The sequence below is a fragment of the Peromyscus maniculatus genome, chromosome 6 (assembly GCF_049852395.1).
Source record: "Peromyscus maniculatus bairdii isolate BWxNUB_F1_BW_parent chromosome 6, HU_Pman_BW_mat_3.1, whole genome shotgun sequence".
Lineage (NCBI taxonomy): Eukaryota > Metazoa > Chordata > Mammalia > Rodentia > Cricetidae > Peromyscus > Peromyscus maniculatus.
In genome coordinates this window covers 25,445,381-25,467,742 of record NC_134857.1, presented here as the reverse complement: position 1 = coordinate 25,467,742, position 22,362 = coordinate 25,445,381, and the positions used below count along the sequence as shown (strand labels likewise).

At 37.6% G+C, this 22,362-nt stretch overlaps 1 protein-coding gene across 3 annotated transcripts in view; it reads left to right on the top strand.

The window, feature by feature from the left end:
* Nucleotides 1-19,608, top strand: part of Sclt1 (sodium channel and clathrin linker 1) — a 108,349-nt gene extending 88,741 nt beyond the window's left edge. For all 3 annotated transcript variants that reach the window (XM_006987463.4, XM_016005996.3, XM_076574039.1), the window contains 3 exons: nucleotides 13,757-13,835; nucleotides 16,889-16,984; nucleotides 19,307-19,608. In XM_006987463.4, coding sequence (XP_006987525.1) covers nucleotides 13,757-13,835; nucleotides 16,889-16,984; nucleotides 19,307-19,369 — 238 coding nt within the window. In that variant the 3' untranslated portion in view covers nucleotides 19,370-19,608. The remainder of the gene's footprint in view (nucleotides 1-13,756; nucleotides 13,836-16,888; nucleotides 16,985-19,306) is intronic.
* Nucleotides 19,609-22,362: the final 2,754 nt, after the last annotated feature.

The window sequence follows — 22,362 nt, the reverse complement described above, 5'->3', positions numbered from 1 at the left end:
ATATCAAAAAAGACTGTATTAAAAGATGTATTGCTTTTATTTCCTTAGAATAAAGAATTCTTTGTAATCAAAACAAAACTGAAAGCCCAAAAAAGGAAAAGAGTAACTAACTTAGCCAAAAAAGTAGAACTGAAAACCATTATGAAGAATGATACTAAATAAAGACAAAAGACAAATAGCATACCGGGAAAGGAAGTACAGGTTAATTTTCAGGAAGGTGGGTAGCCTAAGAGAAGAATGGACATATGCATGAACTGCCAGCTCTCAGAAGAAATGCAGACACCTTTAAACATATCCAGGCAAGTTCAGCCTCACTCTGCCTTGAAAAGATACAAACCTAAACAATAGTTTTATACAGAAAGCTAGTCAAAATGTCAGTTTTTAGAGCTGACATCCAATGTCTGCAAGTATTTAGAGAAAAAAGAAAAGGCAGGCAGTGTTGGAGATGTGAACTGGCAAATCCTTCTGTATGATAATGTTGCAGAACTTGTGCTAACATGCAGTCACTTTCTGTCTGTGCAGTCAATCAGGCCCAGTCTTTGACCACAGCTCTTAAAAAAACAAACCTACTTCAGTCTCATCTCCCATCATTCTTCTCACATCTGTTCTGGCTTCTATACAGCTGTCAGAGTAGCTTTTCTAAGAAGTAAATATGCTCCTGGCCCTGGCTACTTGACAGCTTTATTGCTGTTGTTTTCATGATTTTTTTTCCCTCTGCCTTACTTACCTGTACTCTGCTTCTCTATCTCTGGTGTGTTCTTGTGTTATAGCCACTCTTAACCACCACATCTCAACCAAGTATGAATGGCCAGCCCTTCTTCAGTAGCTTAGTCTTCACATCTCTCATTCACCTCATATTTATTGAAAAGCCACTGGCCAGGAAATAATAATGATTTAGCAGAGACCAGGGTCCCCACTTTTTAAGACTATCAAATAAACATATACATTTAAAACCAGAAAATGAGTGCTATGCCAAAAATTTTAAGTAAGCCAATATAATGATGAATGAGTAAATTCCTGTGTATGAGTAGACAAGGAAGTTTCTGTAAAGAAATGAATCTTAAGATGGCTTAAAGTATCTGTGTAAATATCCTAAGAGAGCATTCCAAACAGAAAGAAGAGTTAGTTTGAAGATCCAGGATAGGCATATGCTTGATTTGTCAGATGTGAAAGAATTGGTATGCAAAATAAAGACAGAAATGGTAGATGAGGTCAGTTTTCAGGAGTGTGTTAATCCCAAGTTCAGTGACAAACAAAATGTGATCTTGAACTAATCAGTAGAAGGTTTTTCATCCTCATTGGCATGCAAAATATAATTGGCTAAGGAAGGTCTGCTGCTACAGCTTCCACTGTCTTGAACATGTTTTTCTGAGATTTCAGACACAGGGGAAGAAGAATGGAAGTGGAGTGTGAGTCCTCACTGGCTCAGCTCACTTCCTCTTACCTCCTTTGGCCAGAATCAGTCATTTGGACCCACTGTAGCATAGAGCACAGGAGTCTTGGCAATGATGGACCACAGGTAATGTGTATCTCGGCTACAGTCAGGAACCTGATTATGTAGGACCTTACTGTAGCTATGAAAGAAAGCTGTTGGACAATTTTTGAAGCTAAGTCACCTGATCTGATTATTTTGTTTTCTGGGAAAGCTCAGTCTGGTAATCATATGAAGAATAAAGTGAAAAGTTTGGGACTCCCTTAGAAGGCTATTGAAAGAACATCAGTAAGAGAGAACAGTGGTTTAGGAAATTAAATTAATGCAGCCATGATGGGAAACTTGGACATCCATAAAACTTAAAAATAGAAGTGCAGTGTGATACAGCTAACACAGTAATGAGTATGAGCCAAAGGAAATAAAATGTAATTGCTATATCAAAGACGTCCTATATTCCCATGTCCCATGTGTGTTGGTCATCATCCATAATAACCTAAGTGTGCACAATTCAGATGTCCACAAGTGGTTGAATGTATGAATAAAAAGTGTATGTCTACTTATATGCGTGCTTGCAATGGAATACCAATCTGTCCTAAAATAAGAATGAAATCAGTTATAGAATTGCTGGAAGATATTATATTAAGTGAATTAAGCCATGCACAGAAAGGAACATGAGAACTTCATATGTGAAAGCTAAAAGCTTGGCCACATGTAAGAAGAGAATAGAATATTGATCACTAGGCCAAGCAGCAGAGTGAGAAAAAAGGTAAAAGTTGGATAACGGGTACCAAAGTGTTGCATACAAGAAGTAAGTTCCACTGTGTCACAGCACAGTTAGGTCACTGTGCATGTTTGAATTATCACTCCCCATCCCACAGGTTTTTTTGCAATTATGAGTTAGTTGTTTAGAGCAAATAGAGCAATAAACTTTTCACATTGATTTATTCATGTATTTTATGAGAGTGGAGGTACTTGTATGTCTTAGCACCATGTAGATGTCAGAGAATGACTTGCAGAATTTGGTTCTCTGCTTCCACCATGTGGGTAATGGAATTGAAATTATGTTTTCAAGCATGTCGGCAAGTACCACTGATCACCACTGAGTCATCTCTCCAGCCCAAAAATAAACTTTTAAGGTTAGAATTTCTCAATTTGTATATGTGTTTAAAATGGATAGGGGGTAGTATCTTGAGAAGAAGAAAGGGAAAGACAGATTCATTTTGGGTCTTGTTTTAGAATTAGTAAAGATTCTTTGATAGTTGAATATAGGATAAGAAGGAATACTTACCCACACCTCTGGCAGAAGCCTTCTACCCCAGCAGAGGCTAGGCCAACTCCCTGAAAACTAGGCCACTCCAGCCAGAAGACCAAAGAGGAAACAGAAAGCAAGGAAGAAAACACCCCTGTAGCAAAGACAAACCCAGAAACCAGAACCTAGACCTATAATCATGCCAAATCTAGATGCCAAAATGTCAGTGTAAGAACACAATCAACCACAGCCAGGGCAATATGTCATCACCATAACCCCGTCATCCCATTACAGGAATATTTTAACACAGCTGAAGCACAAGAAAGTGACCTTAAAACCGACTTTATGAAGATGATAGCGGTCCTTAAAGAGGAAATGAATAAATAAATCCCTTAAAGAAATTGAGGAAAAGATAATCAAAAAGTTAGAGGAAATCAATAAATCCCTTAAAGAATGTCAGAAAGGCCAAGAAAAAAAAGTTGAAGAAAACAAATAAAACTGTTCAAGACCTGAAAGTGGAAATAGAAGCAATAAAGAAAATACAAACTGAGGGAATTCTGGAAATAGAAAATCTAGGTAAGTGAACAGAAACCACAGACACAAGCATCACCAACAGAATACAAGAGATTTGGAAGAGAGAATTTCAGGCATTGAAGACACAATAAAAGAAATACATACATCAATCAAAGAAAATGTTAAATCTAAAAAATTACTGACACAAACATCCAGGAAATCTGGGAAACTATGAAAAGATCAAACCTCAGAATAATAGGAATAGAAGGAGAAGGATCCAAGCTTAAAGGCTGAGAAAATATTTTCAACAAAATAATAGAAGAAATTTTTTCTGACATAAATAATGGCATATAATACAAATTGCTAAATGGTCTTATTTAAAAAAAAAAAAAAAAAAAAACCAAAAACTAGATATTGGGGTGAAAGCTGAAAGATCAGAGAAACAGAACAAGCCAACCATGTTCTTACCTCTATGAATTCCTCACCCTCAAGAGAGAAACTTCTTGTTTACTCACGCCTTATATACCTTTCTGTGCCCTGCCATCTTACTTCCTTCCTAGTGCTGGGATTAAAGTGTGTTGCACCAGGCCTGGCTCTGTTCCCAGTGTGGCCTTGAACTCACAGAGATCCAGATGGATCTCTGCCTCCCAAGTGATAGGATTAAGGGTGTGTGCCACCACTGCCTGACCTCTAGGTCTAATTTGGTGGCTGCTCTGTCCTCTGATCCCCAGATAAGTTTATTTGGGTACACAATATATCACCACAAGGACATGCCTATAAAGGTACAAGAAGCTTACAGAATACCAAATATATTGGACCAGAAAAGAAAGTCCCCTTGCCACATAATAATCAAAACACTAAACACACAGAACAAAGAAAGAATATTAAAAGCTGCAAGAGAAAAAGGCCAAGCAACATATAAGGGCAGACTTAATAGAATTAACAACCAATTTCTCAAAAGCCAAAAGGGCCTAGAGAGATGTGCTGCAGGCCACAGATGCCATCCCAGACTGCTATAACCAGCAAAACTTTAAATCCCATAGACAGAGAAAACAAAATATTCCACAATAAAGTCAAATTTAAACAATATTTGTCCACAAATCAGGACTACAGAAGTTACTAGAAGGAAAACTACAACCCAAGAAGGTTAACTACACCTGTGAAAACACGGGCAATAAATAGTCTCACACCATTGTAACCCAAAGAAGGAAAACACACACACGCACAGTACCAACAATAACTACAACAAAATAACAGGAATTGACAATCATTGGTCATCGATACCTCTCAATATCAATTTTGAATAAAAAGACACAGACTAAAAAAGTATATGCAAAACCAAGATCCATCCTTCTGCTGCATACAAGGAACACACCTCAGCATCAAAGATAGACATTACCTAGGAGTACAAAGTTGGGAAAAGATTTTCCACACAAATGGCCCTGAGAAGCAAGCTGGTGTAGCTATTCTAATATCTAACAAAATAGACTTCAAACCAAAATTAATCAAAATGATGGGGAAGGACACTGCATACTTCTCAAAGGAAAACTCCAAGATGATGTTTCAATTCTCAACATCTATGCCCCAAATGTTAAGGCACCCACATTTGTAAAAAAAAAAAAAAAAAAAAAAAAAAAAAAAAAAAAAAAAACCTTAGTAAAATATAAATCACACATCGACCCTCACACATTGATAGTGGAAGATTTCAATACCCCACTCTCACCAAAGGACAGGTCATCCAGACAGAAATGAGAGAAATAATGGAATTAACAGATGTTATAAACCAAATAGATATCTACAGAACATTTTACCCAGACACAAAAGAATATACCTTCTTTCAGCACTTCATGGAACCTTCTCCAAAACTGACCACATACTCAGTCACAAAGCAACTCTCAACAGATACAAGAAAATTGAAATAACCCCCTGCATCCTGTCAGACCTCCATAGATTAAAGCTTCACAACAACAGAAAACCTACAAACTCATAGAAACTGAACAACTCTGTACTGAATGGCTATTGGTTCAAGGCAGAAATAAAGAGGGAAATTGAATACTTCCTAGAATTCAATGAAAGTAAATGTACAACATACCAAAACTTACGGGACACAATGAAAGCTGTGCCAAGAGGAAGGTTATAGTACTAGGTGCCTTCAGAGAATTTGGAGAGACCTCATACTAACAACTTAACAGCACACTTGAAAGTTTTAGAGCAAAAAAAAAGAAGCAAAGACACAAGAGGAATAGATGGCAGGCAATGATCGAACTGAGGGCTGAAGTCAATAAAATAGAAACAAAAGAATAAAACAAAGAATCAGTGAAACAGAGCTGGTTCCTTGAGAAAATCAACAAGATAAACCCTTATCCAAACTAACCAAAAGGCAGAGCAATCTACAGATTAAACAAAATCTCCATCAAAATCCCAACACAATTCTTTACAGAACTTTAAAGAACAATACTCAACTTCATATGGGAAAACAAAGAAGCCAGGAAAGCTAAAACAATCTTGTACAACTAAAACAAAGAACTTCCAGAAGTATCACCATTCCTGATTTCAAGATCTACAACAGAGCTATAGTAATAAAAATCACATGGTATTGGCATAAAAACAGACAGGTGGATCAGTGGAATCCAATTGAAGACCCAGATGTAAATCCACACACCTATGGGCACCTGGTTTTGAACAAAAAAGCCAAAATTATACAATAGAAAAAAAAGCATCTTCAACAAATGGTGCTGGTCTAACTGGATGTTGCCATGTAGAAGAATGCAAATAGGTCCATATCTATCACACTGCACAAAATCCAAGTCCAAGTGGATCAAAGACCTCAGCATATAAACCAAGATATACTGAACCTGATAAAACAGAACATACAAAATAGCCTGGAACACTTTGGCACAGGAGACAACTTCCTGAACAGACCACCAATAGCACAGGCACTAAGATGGACAATTACTTAATGGGATCTCATGAACCTGAAAAGCTTCTCTAAGGCAAGGAATACCATAAGTAGAACAAAGCAGCAGCCTACAGAATGGGAAAAGATTTTCACCAACTCCACTTCTGACAGAGGGCTGATTCCCAAAATATATAGAGAACTCAAGAAACTAGACATTAACAAACTAAATCCAATTAAAAAATAGGGTACAGATATAAACAGAATTCTCAACAGAGGAATCCCAAGTGGCCAAGAAATATGTAAAGAAATGTTCAACATCCTTAGCCATCAGAAAAATGCAAATCAAAAAGACTAAGATTCCATCTTTACACCTGTCAGAATGGCTAAGATCAAAAACAGAAGTGACAGCTCATGCTGCAGAGGATGTCAAGTAAGGGGAACACCCCTCCATTGCTGATAGGAATGCAAACGTGTACAGCCACTTTGGAAATCAATATGGCAGTTTCACAGAAAATTGGGAATCAATCTACCTCAGGACCCAGCTATACCACTCTTGGGCATATATCCAAAGGATGCTCCATCTTACTTCAAGGCCACTTGCTCACCTATGTTCATAGTAGCTTTACTCATAATAGCCAGATCCTGGAGTCAACCTAGATATCCCTCAACAGAAGAATGGATAAAGAAAATGTGGTACATTTACACAGTGAAATAATACTCAGCTGTTAAAAACAATGACATCATAAAATTTGCAGACAAATGGATAGAACTAGAAAAGATCATAGTAGTGAGTGAAGTAACCCAGACCCAGAAAGACAAACTGTGAAAAAAGAAGGCCCACTTAGGAGTAAAAGGTGATAGGGCCATTTTGTGCATGCTGTTGCTTTCTGTACCTATCTTTTCCCAGCTCCTCTCCAGACCCAACTCAAATACCACCTTTGCTGTATAAAACATTCCACATTGCCCTAAAACACTCTCCTTTTCCTACACTACACTCCCTACTAGCCTACTCAGTCTTTTTATGTCACTGAATTTTAGGAGAAACTACACACTGCTGTGACTTTGACAGACCTGTAAGCTAACATCTTATCCGATACAGTCAATGAGATTGAAACAGGATGTTCATTACCACTGTGTTCAAGTACTGAACGAACAGCTGATAAAATGTATAGTATAAGCTTCTCTTACCCTGCTCCTTCCTCCCTCTTCCTGCTCCTCAGACTTCAGCTTTACTATTTTTCAGGCTTTGGAACTATTTTATGCATAATGTTAACACTTTAAAAGGCTTCAGATTTCTGTTCTTAAGATTAGAAATGCTCAACTCTTTGTTTATGTCTGTGAGACTATTTTGTGTGTTTGTCTGTCTGTGTCTGTGTGTAGTTGATCACATAGCATTTGAGCCCAAGGAGTTCTTTTTACTTTCTAAAACATAATTTTTTGGTTGTACATCTGTAATGTCTGACTACTATAACTGTTTTTAAAAGAAGTTTTTTTTTTTAATTAACAGGATGAGCAGCAGCTGCAGGTACTGGCAGATTACAAATGCATAATTACTAAAAGTAGCTGAAGCATATTATAATATACTTCAATAGAAAAACATCTGGCAATGGTGTGTTAAATTGTCATGAGAGGATTTCAAAGAAAGCACTTACTGCAGCTGGCAAATCCATCATTTCCCTGAGATGAATAGTACACCTTTTGTTTTTAATTTTCTCATACATTGTTGAATAGAACCTTTGGTGATTTAATCTTTAGTCTCCAGGAAGGGTTTTCATGCTCTGGGGGACTTTTTCCTTATATTGTAGTAACCACACTCTACATGGCACCACCTTGTCTTGAAATGTACCTCAATAGTAGTGATTGGAACAATTAGATTCGTTGACTTGTAAAGGCTGAAAATGCAGACTTCTTTATTTCCTCCTGTATGTGTGTCTGTGTGTCCACATGTGTGCAAGTGCATATGTATGAAGGCCTGAGGTTGATATCCAGTGTCTTCCTTGATCACTTTCCACCTTCATTGAAACAGGGTCTCTGAATTATACTCAGCTAGTTTAGCTAGCCAACTTGTTCTTAGGATTCCCTGTCTCTGCCTTTGAAATGACCCTAGAATCACAGGCAAGTCAGCATGCCCACCCAGCATTAATCTACATAATGTGGATCCAAATCCAGTCCTTACGCTTGCACCATTGAGCCATCTGCAGTCCCCTGTTTCAGATAGGAACCTCTTACCGAAGTGCATTAAGGAATATAACTTTTTTTAAAATAGTATTTGTGGTATTTTCAAAAGGCTGTTACACTGGAGGGAAACCTTGCCTGTGGCTCCTTTCCAGTACTTCTTCAGCCACATCACTCAGTTACAGCACACAGCAATGCAACTTAAAATTGAAGTTCACTTAATAACAGAAATACTCTCAGCAGGGCATCATGGCACATATCTTTAATCCCAGCACTCAAGAAGCAGAAGCAGGCGACCGTCTTTGAGTTTGAGACCAGCCTGATCTACATATTAAGTCCAGGACAGTCAGAGCTATATAGTGAGACCCTATTTTGGGGGGAAAAAAAAAAAGGAAAGAAAAGAAATTCTCTCTGTGGGTGTGGATTGGGATATCTGTTTCTTAGAAACAAATTGAAAGGGGCTAATTATTATTATAAAATACTTAATGCTGACCTTTTACTTTTATTATTATTATTATACGTGTGTTTTGCCTATATGTAGGACTGTGCACCAAGTGTGTGTCTGTTGCCATCTGAGGCCAGAAGAGGGCAATGGATCCCATAGAACCAGATTTACAGATAGTCATGAGCTACCCTGTGGTGCTGGGAATTGAACTATCTCTCCACCTCCAAATGCGGGCCTTTCTTGAAATCCATTTATATGGCCAGCTCTCCACCAAACATTTCTATTGGTGCATCAGACTCAGTGCTTCACCTGGCCTGTGTTTTTATCTCATCCTATATACTCAGTGCTCCACCCTATCCAGTGTTTTTATCTCATCCTGTATACTCAGTGCTCCACCCTATCCAGTGTTTTTATCTCATCCTATATACTCAGTGCTCCACCCTATCCAGTGTTTTTATCTCATCCTGTATACTCAGTGCTCCACCCTGGCCAGTGTTTTTATCTCATCCTGTATGTTCCATTTCCATAAATGTTAATATCCATCCTGTTGTTCAAGTAGAATTCTGAGTGTCATTATTGCACTCTAAAGTCTGCCTACCTGTATCTGGAACCTGGTTGTTTCTCTCCAGTCACTGTAGTTGAGGCTATCAACATTAAGCATCTTGATTACTACTAAAACTACTGAATTTGACTGCAGTCTTTTTTCCTTGCTGTTTTTCCCACTGCAATCAGCAAGATTTTCAGAAACTGGAAGTTAATCATGTCACTTCTCTTCTTAAAGAACATCAGCACCTTTCCAATGTATGCAAAATAAATCCCAATTGTTCCAACATACAAAATCCTCTGTGGTCTGTATTTCCAGTTTCTTCCTCTTACCTCTATCTCCCCCCACCCCCCACTCACACACACACTAGTAACCACAGTGTGTCCCATTCATACTGAACCTCCTACAGTTTTCTAATGTATTGCCCTTTCTTGCCCCTGGCTGTACACATGGATTTGATTGTCTGTTACACACTTCCTCCCCTGCCTTTGTCCATCCAACTTCTGTTTAACTTTCATGTAACAGCTTACAAGCGTACTTCCTCTGGTGAGACAGCTCTAATCCCCTGACTTTCCATCCACATGTATTCCCTTAGCACATGAACATGTCAGCACATTTCCTACCTACAGCTTAATCCTGGTTGCTTCCCAGTGCAAATTCTCACTTCTCAGAGTGTGGGACATTCAACTACAAAGTGAACTTTGTAGTTCCTCCAAGGTTATTCTAAAACAGACACTTAAAACTAGGTATCACCAAGCAATCTGCTCATTACTGTATACGTTTGAGTTTTTTCAAGTAACTTTTTAAAATAAGCTTCTTAGGAATAATTTTTATTTCAAGTGTGAGGCTTTAGAACATACTAGTCTTCCTAGTTGTATCCCAAACGTACTTCACTATTAGGAGCCTTCTTGTGAAGCTAAGTTAATACATCATTGAAAGGGCGTGAGCAATGGTCTTTCAAAATGCGGGTTTGGGGGTGGGAGCACTATGACTCCACTGTTTGTCCCACATCAGCCTGTGATAAGTGGTCAATAACTATTATTGGAACTGGTTAGTGGTAACACGAATCTATTCTGCTTTTGTATTTATGACACATAGCTTGCTAATTTTAACAGCTTTTGTGTCAAATAGTAGACCCTAAGGACTTACTGAGTTCTAAAACTGTTTACATGGCTCATTTGAAAATACAAAATTTGGAGCTGTTTGGTATTATTTTGTTGCTTAATTTTAGAAATATATAAAGTTAAAGGACAAAAGCCAGTACTGAATTAGCTATTTTAATACTACAAAATTGATTTGAAATTTGTTCTGACTGACTTCTTGTGTAGGCATGGAGGTCTTTGTGCTCACAGATAAGCAGTAGGAGAACCCAGAATGTTTATGCACAGGGTTATATTTCTTCAAGAAATGTAGTACCTGTTGAGAGCATGTGTACATTCTATCCTGGTGACCTTTCATTATCTGCCTGAGATCACACCAGATCTTCCCCTAGACCCTCATCATAAGCTTGTTTTTCTCAGTCAATCTATAGAACCTATCTTTTTGGAAGGTGTCACATGTACTTTACAAAGAGTTTCAGTGTAGTCATGTCCAGTCTTTATTTTGGTGTTTTGTTCTTTATTAGCTTGTTTTGTTCAAGAGATGGATGTATGCTTTATTGTGCACATAAGATTGAGTTATCCCCAGAAAATATTTCACCAAATTGTGCTGTACTTAAATATGCTTAAAATAGCCAGGCAGTGGTGGCACACACTTTTAATCTCAGCACTTGGGAGGCAGAGTCAGGCAGATTTCTGAGTTCGAGGCCAGCCTGGGCTACAGAATGAGTTCCAGGAGAGCCAGGACCACGCAGAGAAACCCTGTCTCAAAAACATATATATGTATGTATGTGTAGTATATATGTATGTATAAATACGTGTGTTTGTGTGTGTGTGTGTGTGTGTGTGTGTGTGTGTGTGTGTGTGTGTGTGTCTTTTGCCTCCTCCCATGTATTATCACTCTTTTGGCCTAGAGATTGAAGAGACCCCTGCATTCTTGTATGACTACATTATATCTATTCTCAGCCTGAGACTTAGGAATTATCTTGGCCCAGGGCAATATAATGCTTGTATGTTTAAATCAAAAAGATGATGCCAGGCATAGTGGCACACCTTTAATCCCAGCACTCAGGAGGCAAAGCAAGCAGATCTCTGAGTTTGAGGCCAGCCTGGTCTATATAATTGAGTTCCAGGCCAACCGAGATACAAAGTGAGAGCCTGCCTCAGAGGAGGAAGAGGAAGTAACCTCAATTCTGTGCTTCAGATAACTTCAGCTTATGATGCATAATAAATAGTGATAAAGAGATGCTACATGTACATAGACACAGTTACAATTTATTACATCAAATGACATTTTAATGTTTAATAATTTGCAAGATTTAAACTCTGCCATGAGACACTATACATGAACCTTGGTTGGTTGGTTTGTTTTGCTTTTTGAGACAGGATGTCACTCTGTACCCCAGGCTGATCTTGAACTCAAGGTGGTCCTTTTGCCCCAGTCTTCTGAGTACCTAGTATTAGAAGCATGCTTGTCTTTGTGTGTAAATCTCAAGTATAAATACTGTAGAAGCACAGTGATTTATGAACTTATGACAGATACTGTGTTTAACAAGATATACTTTTATTTTATTTTATTTTTTTTTTTTTTTTTTTTTTTTTTTTGGTTTTTCGAGACAGGGTTTCTCTGTGTAGCTTTGCGCCTTTCCTGGAGCTCACTTGGTAGCCCAGGCTGGCCTCGAACTCACAGAGATCCGCCTGCCTCTGCCTCCCGAGTGCTGGGATTAAAGGCGTGCGCCACCACCGCCCGGCAATACTTTTATTTTAATACCTAGTAATATCTCAAAATAAAATTGATGAAACTTTATATCTTTAAATCATTTTATTTGTCTTTTTGTGGTAAAAAACATATATACATATAATACATACATAAACTTGCCATATGATAAATTGTGATTTTTAAATTGTGACCTGATTGTTTATATCTTTGATTGTAGATATATAAGCCAGGGTTTCCTTTTTGTAGCCCCAAGCTGGCCTCAGATTTGTGATCCTGTGCCTTAACCTCTAATATTTGGCATTACAGGTTGTCCATCTGTCGCCACACCCAGCATGATAACAATTTTTGAAATTTTTTTTTAAAGATTTATTTATTTTTTATGTTCATTGGGGTTTTGCCTTCCTGTATGTCTGTGTGAGGATGCCAGATCCCCTGGAACTGGAGTTGCATACAGTTGTGAACTGCCATGTTGGTGCTGGGAATTGAACCTGAGTCCTTGGGAAGGGCAGCCAGTGCTCTTTACTGCTGAGCTATCTCTCCAGCCCCCATTTTTTTTTTAATTTTTAATTATGTGTATTTGTGCCTGCCTGTTTTTGCGTGTACCATGTGTATGCAGTACCCACAGAGACAAACAGAGGGCATTGTAACCCCTGGAACTGGAACAGACAGATGTGAGCTGCCTTATGTAGATGCTAGGAATTGAACCCAGGTCTTACGCAAGAACAGCAAGTACTCTTAGCTGCTGAGCTGACTTTCCAGCCCATGATACATGTTTTGTTGTTGTTTGTTTGTTTGTTTGTCTGGTTTTTTGTCCAAGATATGGTCTCACAGTGTAGCTCCAGCTAGCCTGGAATTCACTGTGTAAACCAGACTGGCCTCAAACTCACAGATCCACGTGCCTCTGTCTCATGAGTGCTGCGATTAAAAATGTGTACCCCTAAACCTGTCTGTGATATAATTTTTAATTATAACAAAATATACATCATTTACATTTACCTTCTGAACCATTTTTACTGGGTTCAGTAGTGTTAAGTATATCCACAATGTAACTACCCTAGAATATATATATATATATATATATATATATATATTATGCATTAGTTACTTTTTTATTGCTGTGACAAAACACCATGACCAAGGCAATGTATGAAAGGAAGCGTTTAATTTGGGCTGTGGTTTCAGAAGTTATAGTTCATGATGGCATAGCAGAAGCATGGCAGCAGGAATAGCTGAGAGCTCACATTTTGATCTACAAGTAGGACATTATGAGGGAGCACACTGGGAATAGTGTGAGTTTTTAAACCTCAAAGCCCACCCCAGTGACACGCCTCCTTCAACAAGGGCATGCCTCCTAATCCTTTCCAAACAGTTCCACCAACTGGGCACCAGTTATTCAAACGTGAGCCTGTGGAAGCCATTCTCATTCAAACCACCATATTTTATTTTAAAAAAAAAATAGTAAGTTATTTGTTATTAAAAAAAAGCTTTTGTTCAAAATATAAGCATATCTCATTAGTAAAGATTTAGTTTTAGGTTGTTTTATTCTTAATTTTTATTCTTTTTTTAAACTTAAGTTTTAAGTGTATATTTTATATTTGCATATGCTTCCAAACTCTTCCTTTTGTTTCAGTTTTATGTTTTGATCAGTTCTCATATTCTCTCTTCCTCTTCTCGGTTAATAGGAGTGAGCTGAGTCGACAGAAACTTCATACCCAAGAGCTGCTTTCTCAGCTGGAAATGGCAAATGAAAAGGTAGCTGAGGTAAGAAAATGACTCCCCTCCCCCCAAAGAAGTACTTTCTGCTGCAGCTTGATATATATACTGTAGCATTTTAAATGCACCAAATCCAAATTAATTCTCTACTTGGAAATAACCACATACAAATCACCCCTAAATGTTCACACTTAATATAATGTGAATAAAAGCTTTGAAAACCAGTGATTCGTCTTTTGTATACATTACAAGTAGAATTCTTATTTGGTGTTAATAGTATAATTTGTGCAGTGTTTTAGAGACTGTATACTTTAGGATCCTCTTTTTTCATGAGAATCTCGAAGATTGTCTAATGTACCTAATTCCTCTTCATTTGTTTTACTCCATCACAGAAGGCACATCAAAAATACTTTTGTCTAATAGAATATGCAAAAATAGTATTAAGATAGAACTACCTTAGAATTGTATGCAAAGAAAGAGTACCTCGTTTCTTTTCTTATGGCTTTTTTTTTTTTTTTTTTTTTTTTTGTTTTTCGAGACAGGGTTTCTCTGTGTAGCTTTGCGCCTTTCCTGGAGCTCACTTGGTAGCCCAGGCTGGCCTCGAACTCACAGAGATCCGCCTGGCTCTGCCTCCCGAGTGCTGGGATTAAAGGCGTGCGCCACCAACGCCCGGCGTCTTATGGCTTTATAAAAGCAACTAGTTTCTACATTTAGGGCTTCCTAGAGCTCTGATTCTTTTTTTTTTTTTTTTTTTTTAAAGATTTATTTATTATGTATACAGCATGTATGACTGCAAGCCAGAAGAGGGCACCAGATCTCACCACAGGTGGTTATGAGCCACCATGTGGGTGCTGGGAATTGAACTCAGGACCTCTGGAAGAGCAGTCAGTGCTCTTAACCTCTGAGCCATCTCTCCAGCCCAAGCTCTGATTCTTCATTGATGTTCTAGCTTCAGATATGTGTGGTAGAATTTCATTAGTAGGGTATATGGCCTCTCTTCCATTGTCATATACAAGAGACATAGTGAGATCATCACTCTTGAACATCATGGCATTGTTGATAGGAGACACTTATTAAATAGTTAAAGATTTGATATTGAAATGTTCCTTGATATATCTTCCACTTGGAAATACATTGTGTAAGTAAACACACACACACACACACACACACACACACACAAACACAAACACACACACACACACTTTTCAGTACAGTACAGTTAACAATATTTGATCAGAAGGAAACAAAAGATCAGATTTACCCAGTCTGCACTTTGTTTTAACCAATATGGTAACCATATAGAAAGATGTATATTATATATAGTCTCATTGTAGATATCAAAGTGATTATTGTAGATAATGGGATCTCTCCACAAGTTTTCTCTAGTGTATGAGGTGCTTCTTAAAATTTAAAACTTTAAAATTTACAATTTAAAACTTAAATTTAAAAATTTAATAATTAAACAACTTGGTTGTTTAGTACAGCTGATACAGTTCTCTTTGTAGATTTAATTTTGCTTGTTGACACTATTAATTATAATAAGCTCATTTTAACCCTATGCTGTTTTTCTCATTGTTACATGTAGCTAGGCATGGCATTCACTCTAACCTAACCCTTCTGTGCTAGGACATAAACAGCTATCTAGTGCTTCATAGAAAAGGGGAGTTTTAGCCATTTCTGTTTGGCTTTATATTCTCTGGATTCAGTTAAATGCCAGAAAACCTATATAATAATTGTATTTGTACAAAAATGTCTTTTTAGCCTGTATTGTACCAAGCAGGTAAGTGTGGAAAAAGAACACATTTCGGTTGACAAATTGTTATTAATTTGTTGGGATGACAGTATGTAATGATAGCATGATACTCATATTATAGTTCCTATTATATCATAAGATAACAAACTAGGCTGTGTAAGTAACATAAATCTGTGTCCTCATGGTTCCAGAGGCAAGAAAGTGTCTGTAGTTGGCTTCTTGAGAGACTCTGACCACCTTTCTCCCAGCTCTTGCAGCTCAAAGCATTCCTTGGCTTATGAGTGGTGCTTTCTCTATCTTCACAGTATCTTCCCTGTATTTATCTGTCTTCGTGTCCAAATCTGCCATTTTCATGAAGACATCAGCCATGCAGTATGGCCCACTATAATCCCCTTAACTGAATCATCTGCAAAGATTTTTTGCAAGTAAGGTCACATTCACAACTACAAGGGATTAGAATTGGAGCACCTTTGGGGGAATAGAATTCAATGCATAGGCCGGGCGGTGGTGGCGCACGCCTTTAATCCCAGCACTTGGGAGGCAGAGCCAGGCGGATCTCTGTGAGTTCGAGGCCAGCCTGGGCTACCAAGTTAGTCCCAGGAAAGGCGCAAAGCTACACAGAGAAACCCTGTCTCGAAAAAAACCAAAAAAAAAAAAAAAAGAATTCAATGCATAATAATGTCTAATAACCCTTTGGACCCTAATAGCTTCTGCAGGATGCAGATGTCTTGGGGAGCACACAAAAGGAGTTCATCCCTTGCTGAGGCTGTGGTTATAAGGCCCAGTGCTTGGCTTCTGTGGCCCTAAGCAATGATCAAGCACCACAAGGTTAACAGGCCAAAAACTCAAAAAGTTTTGTTTTCATTTATGATTCAGTTTGCTTTTAGATTTGTCAAATCGGGTCTTGGATGATATGAGGGAAAGAAATAACTTAAGACAATAGTCCTCAACCTTCCTAATGCTACAACCCTTTAATATAGTTCTTCATCTTGTAGTGACCTCCAACCATAAAATTATTTCATCATTACTTCATAAGTATAAGTTTGCTACTCTTATGAATCATACTGTAAATATCTGATATACAGGATATCTGATATGCGACCTCTGTGAAAGAGTCATCCAACCCACCAGAGAGTCTTGACCCACAGGTTGAGAACCACTGACTTAGGAAGAAATAAAATCAACTGTGTAATATGGTGCTCATAACTTGGAAAATGTAAATAAGGAGATAATGTTATCTTTATTTTACAAGTAATGAAATGATGTCCAAATTTTTCACTGGCTATTCCATAAAAACATGCCCATATCACATTTGGATTTGAATTTGTTTTATATTTCCCCTTAAAAGAATGAAAAGTTAATTCTGGAACATCAAGAAAAAGCCAACAGACTTCAAAGACGTCTAAGTCAGGCAGAAGAGAGAGCTGCTTCAGCATCCCAGCAGGTAGGGAATATCCTCACTATCCAGAGATGACAAACAGCTTTCACAGATGAAAAACAAGAGTCCTCAGAAGTTCCTGGAGAACTGATAGTTGATCTTTACTCAGTTAACCTCCACAAAATTAGTCTCTTTAGGACTTGCAGTTGGAAAAGTAAAGTTTATATATGAAATAAACATCGGTATCCTCTATCTACACCTATATCTAGATCTACCATCTCTAGTAAAGTAGTTAGTAACCAAAGACAACTTTTTTAAATGAAATAAAAATTTGAGGTTGTACTAGCCAGATTTCAAGTGTTTGGTAACTGTGGCTAACAGGAAGATTGGAAAGAGCAGGTACAGAACATTATTCATTGCACAAAAGTTTCTGCTAATAATAACTGGACATAACGTTCTGTCCAAAGTCAGGTACTTGTGTCTATATTTCAAAGTATCTTTCTGATGTTTCAAACTGTACTTTTATTTTAGGTTTTTAAGTAGAAACAATATTTCAGGTACAAGTTACATTTATTTAATGTACACTTGTATATAACCAAATAAAAAGAAAATACAATATAAAAACTTAGCCATTGGGAAATAATTTGGAAAATGTAGTATATCAGTGAAATTCTAGAGTAAGTAAAGAGTAATTTCCCATAATGTACACACATCATATAAATAAAATGAGCCATTTCTTCTAAATTAGGAGCAATAACTCCTCCCTTTTAGGAATGAGTAGAGACCAGTTCAGTGAGCATTTAGACAATTGAGATGGATGGATGGATGGATGGATGGATGGATGCGTGGGTGGAGGGAGGGAGGGAGGAAGGATGGATGGATGGGTACATGGATGGAGGGAGGGATGGATGGATGGGTATGTGGGTGGAGGGAGTGATGGAGGAATGATTGATGGGTGCGTGGGTGGAAGGAGGGATGGATGGATGGTTGGGTGTGTGGGTGCAGAGATGGATGGATGGATGGATGGATGGATGGATGGATGGATGGATGGATGGATGGATGGATACATGGGTGGAAGGAGAGAGGGAGTGATGGAGGGACGGATGATGGGTGTGTGGGTGGAGGGATGGATGGATGGGTGCATGGGTGGAGGGAGAGGGAGTGATGAAGGGACGGATGGACAGATGATGGATGGATGGAAGGAATGATGACAATGAAGCAAATCAAGTCAAACATACTATTAACTAATATTGGGTATAAATGTACTGTTACCACCACAGTATTCTTCTTAGTTACTGATGGCATGGCATGCTGCCATCTAGTAGCTATGTGTTGTTCTTGTTCTTGTTGTTGAGTTTTGTTTTAGTTTTGAGACAAGGTCTCAATGTGCAGCCCTGGCTGCCTTGGAACTCACTGTGTTGACCAGGCTGACCTCAAACTCAAAAAGCTCCATCTAACCTGTCTGTCAATCCCAAATGTTGGGATTAAAGGCATGTACCACCACATCTGACTTTTCCTCTAATTTTAAAATCATACAAATACTCAACAGTAAATGACAAATAAAATTGTGTTCAGATAGGGGAAAGTTTGCAGATATTAAGAAAAATAAAGTCAGTCTATTTGGCGTTATTTCTGAGGAAGATCATCTGAGCAGGAAAGGGAAGTAGATTCAGACTTTCTAGCTACCAAGGGGTATGTGTGCTCATTTAGAAAATATATAAAGAAATAGACTTCAAAGCTGCAAGTAGCTGGAGATAGTAGCTTTTACCTATAGTTTTGGGACTCAGAAAACTGATGCTGGAGGATCACAAGGTTAAAGACTAGTCTGGACTACATAGTGAGACCCTGTTTCAAAAATAAATAAATAAACTGAAGGTAGAGGTTGTGTCTGAAGAGATAACTAAAGTGAAGGACGGTTTGGGGAAGGACACTTGCTTTATGCTATGTATTGTATTGTATTGTTAATTTATTATCATATGTACATATAATTAACCTCAGTTAATATTCAAACTTTCCCCTTAGACTTGTCTTACTTAAAATCTGTAATGATCTGATTACCAGCTCTGCTTTATATTTGCCTAGACCACATTTGCGTTTAAGACACTTTGCTGATTAACTTTTATCGGAATGTTTTTTCACCATCTGTGGAATATAGGGATTCACAGTGTCACTCTGTGCTATGGACTGTCATATTTGGCATGCATTTCTCTAATGTGATTCAGATGCTTCAAGAGTAAAATAGAATGATCACACCAAAAAGACCTCTTTGAAGACCTTTCTCCTCAGACTAACTAATAACTGGTGGTTGTGATACAGCACACTATGCTTTGTTTTAGTCTTGCACTCTCCACAGAGAAACTACTTACTGATTGTTTATTTTGTTTGCAGCTCAGTGTGATAACAGTGCAGAGAAGAAAAGCAGCCTCCATGATGAATCTGGAAAATATTTAAACATATTCATAGTTCACTGACAGAACTGTAGAGTTGGGAAAGCTGTTGTACCAAAGTGTATTGACATGGAGAAGCCTGCGGAGAATGGTGAAAGCTTGTGTCATTTTGCATAAGCATTTTCCATTCTGTTTTGAGGGTTATTGGAAAACAGAACAGTGACAGCTTCCTGTAAGTAAAAAAATATATATATATAATCCTATATTTGAGGTTCAGTGGAGAATAAAGCCAGCTGAGAAGAACGCACTGCCTTCATCAATGTGTCTATTCTTAATTCCCTTTTTAATCTTGGGAGAACATAGTATTTTCAAAAGAAGTTAAATAAAAACTCTAGAATTTGGTATTACAGGTTCTAAGATTTGGAGATTTACTATCTTTTTGTTATTTCTAAGTCATTTTTATAGTTCTTAAGATTCTCTATTTTACTATAACTCATAAATGTAATAAATTATGTATTTTATAAAATGTTGTCATGTATTTGAATGCATAATTGTAATGACTCATTTTTAACTCTAGTTTTATGTATTTATAGAACTTGACAATATTTAAGCATTTAGGAGGTGTTTTTATCCTTTCTTTTTCTTCAAAGTTTACTAATCAGATGGAGATCTTAAATTCCAAGTCTGCGTAGCTTTGAGTTGTTGTAGTCCTGCAGTGCTGCATAGATCTCTATACTTACTCTCTTTTTCTGGTTTGAGCTTCCTGCACACTGGTACAGCAGACGGGTTTACATCTGAATAACCAGTTAGAAGGCTTTAACAGTTTTCCAAATGAGTTGGAGCAATGTGAAAATACCTCTGTATATGTGTTCACCCCCCAAAATTTAGGAATGGCGCTAACAAACTGACATAATCACAGGAATCTTTGTCAAGGAGCTGCAAATTGAAGTCCTGAGAATGGAGGAGTTTGCCTCAGAGTCTCCTATGATATGGCTAGCAGCTTCAGCCTCTTCCCACACCATTTTCCCTCTTTCTTGTGCTCTAAACTTAGTGGCCTCCTTTAATTCTGTTGGTACCTCATTCTTCCTCCAATCAACAAAGCCTGCATATGCTTTTGCATTTATATGAAACCTTCAGATTTCAAATATCATTTCCTCAGATTAGAGTTGTCTAACTTGAGACTAAGCGAACCCTCTCTTGTTACACTGTTATTAATAGTGATCTTTTTTTTCTCTCATTGTACTTGTCAGTACTCGTAATTAACTGGTCTTTGTTTTATTTATTTATTATTATTATTATTATTATTATTATTATTATTATTATTATTATTATTTTACTTTTGGAAGGTCCTGACAAGCTAACATCTATTTTCATTCACCACTATATCCTTAGCACCCTGCTGAGTTCCTGGAATGTTGAGAGTGTGGAGTAACTGTCCACAAACTTAAGTTTTAAGTACAGACAGGGTCATGCAGAATGGCCTATTTGTTAGCTGAACTGAGAACTACTCTTAGCATCTGACAACAACCCTCCAGTTAGCTCTCTCCCTGAATATCCGAGTATTCTCCAAGAGGAGCACAAGCTATAGAGTGAGTATGTCACTCGGGCCTCCAAAATCGTTAATAATTTCTAATGTGAAAAATGCAGTAGAATTTTAACATTTCATGTATTGGTCAGTCTTAACTTCATTTACAAAGACAGTATCATTTCTGTGAACTGTGTTTTAGGAGACAGGGAAAATGAATAGGAAAGGAAAAGAAATTACCTAAATCTAAAATATGAACTACATAGCTAGTTCATTTTATTTATTCATGTCTCTTTTATTATGTCAGCCTGAGAAAGAAAGGAGATGTGATTACTGCTTCTTCCCTTTGTGTACAAATATGCAAATTGGGGCAGTCAGTAGCTCCTAATTCTCCTCTGGTGAGAACTCCAAGTCCTCCACTCAGGAGAAAATTAGCAGCAATTCAGCCATTCATTTATTCACCAGCTATGGTTCCCTAGCTGCACTGTCTTGTTAGAGCAACTCTCAAGCAGTCACCATGAAAATTATTTCAGTATTACATAAATCTCTTCTTTGGCCAGAGCACATTTGAGCATTTTTTCCAAAATAGCAAATTTTGAGGTTGGAGAGATGGCTCTTCAGGACCCAAGTTCAGTTCCCAGAACCCACAGAGGGCAGCTCACAACCACCTTAACTCCAACTCCAAGAGATCCAGCTCCTTTTTCTAGCCTCTGTGGGTACTTCATGTGTACACAACAATACAAGGACATACACATAATTAATACTAAAATAAAACCTTTTTTAAAAATAACAGATTTAAAAAATATAAACACAGTACTCATGTAGAAAAATCCTCAAAAAAATAAAAAGTTCAAAGCAAACAAGCAAAGCAATAAATCTAGCTAAGTACTGTGGCCTGCATCTGCAATTCCAGCACTCAAGATATTGAGGCAGAAGAATGACTTTGAATGCAAAACCAACCTGGTTATATCATGAATTCTGAGTCAGCCTAAGCTATAGAGTGAGCCTTGTCTCAAAACAAAAAATTTAAATAAAAATAACAAAGAAAATGGTATTTGGGGAAGAAATTTGTAGTAAACTTTTTTCTCAAAAATAAATTTATTTGGGGGTTAAGGAGATGGTTCCACAGTTAAGGGCAGCACTGGCTACTCCTCCAGAGGACCCAAGTTTGGTTCCTAGTACCTATGTGGCAGCTACCAACCATCTGTAACTCTAGTTTCAGAGGATCTGATCCCTCTTCTGGTTTCATGGGCACTGCATCTATACAGTGAGTGCATACACATGCGTGTAGGCAAAACACCCACACATAAAACTAAACATAAATAAAAATGTGTTTAGTTCCCCTAACCATATGAGTATACTTACGGTTTTACAGGCAAAAAGATACTGATTTCTCTTACTTATCATTACTACATAAGCATTTGTGGTAATATTAATACTATTATTACTATTATTTGTGGCAATATTAATACTAGCATTTGTGGTAGTATTAATACTATCATTTTATAGCATTTGTGGTAATATTAAAACTA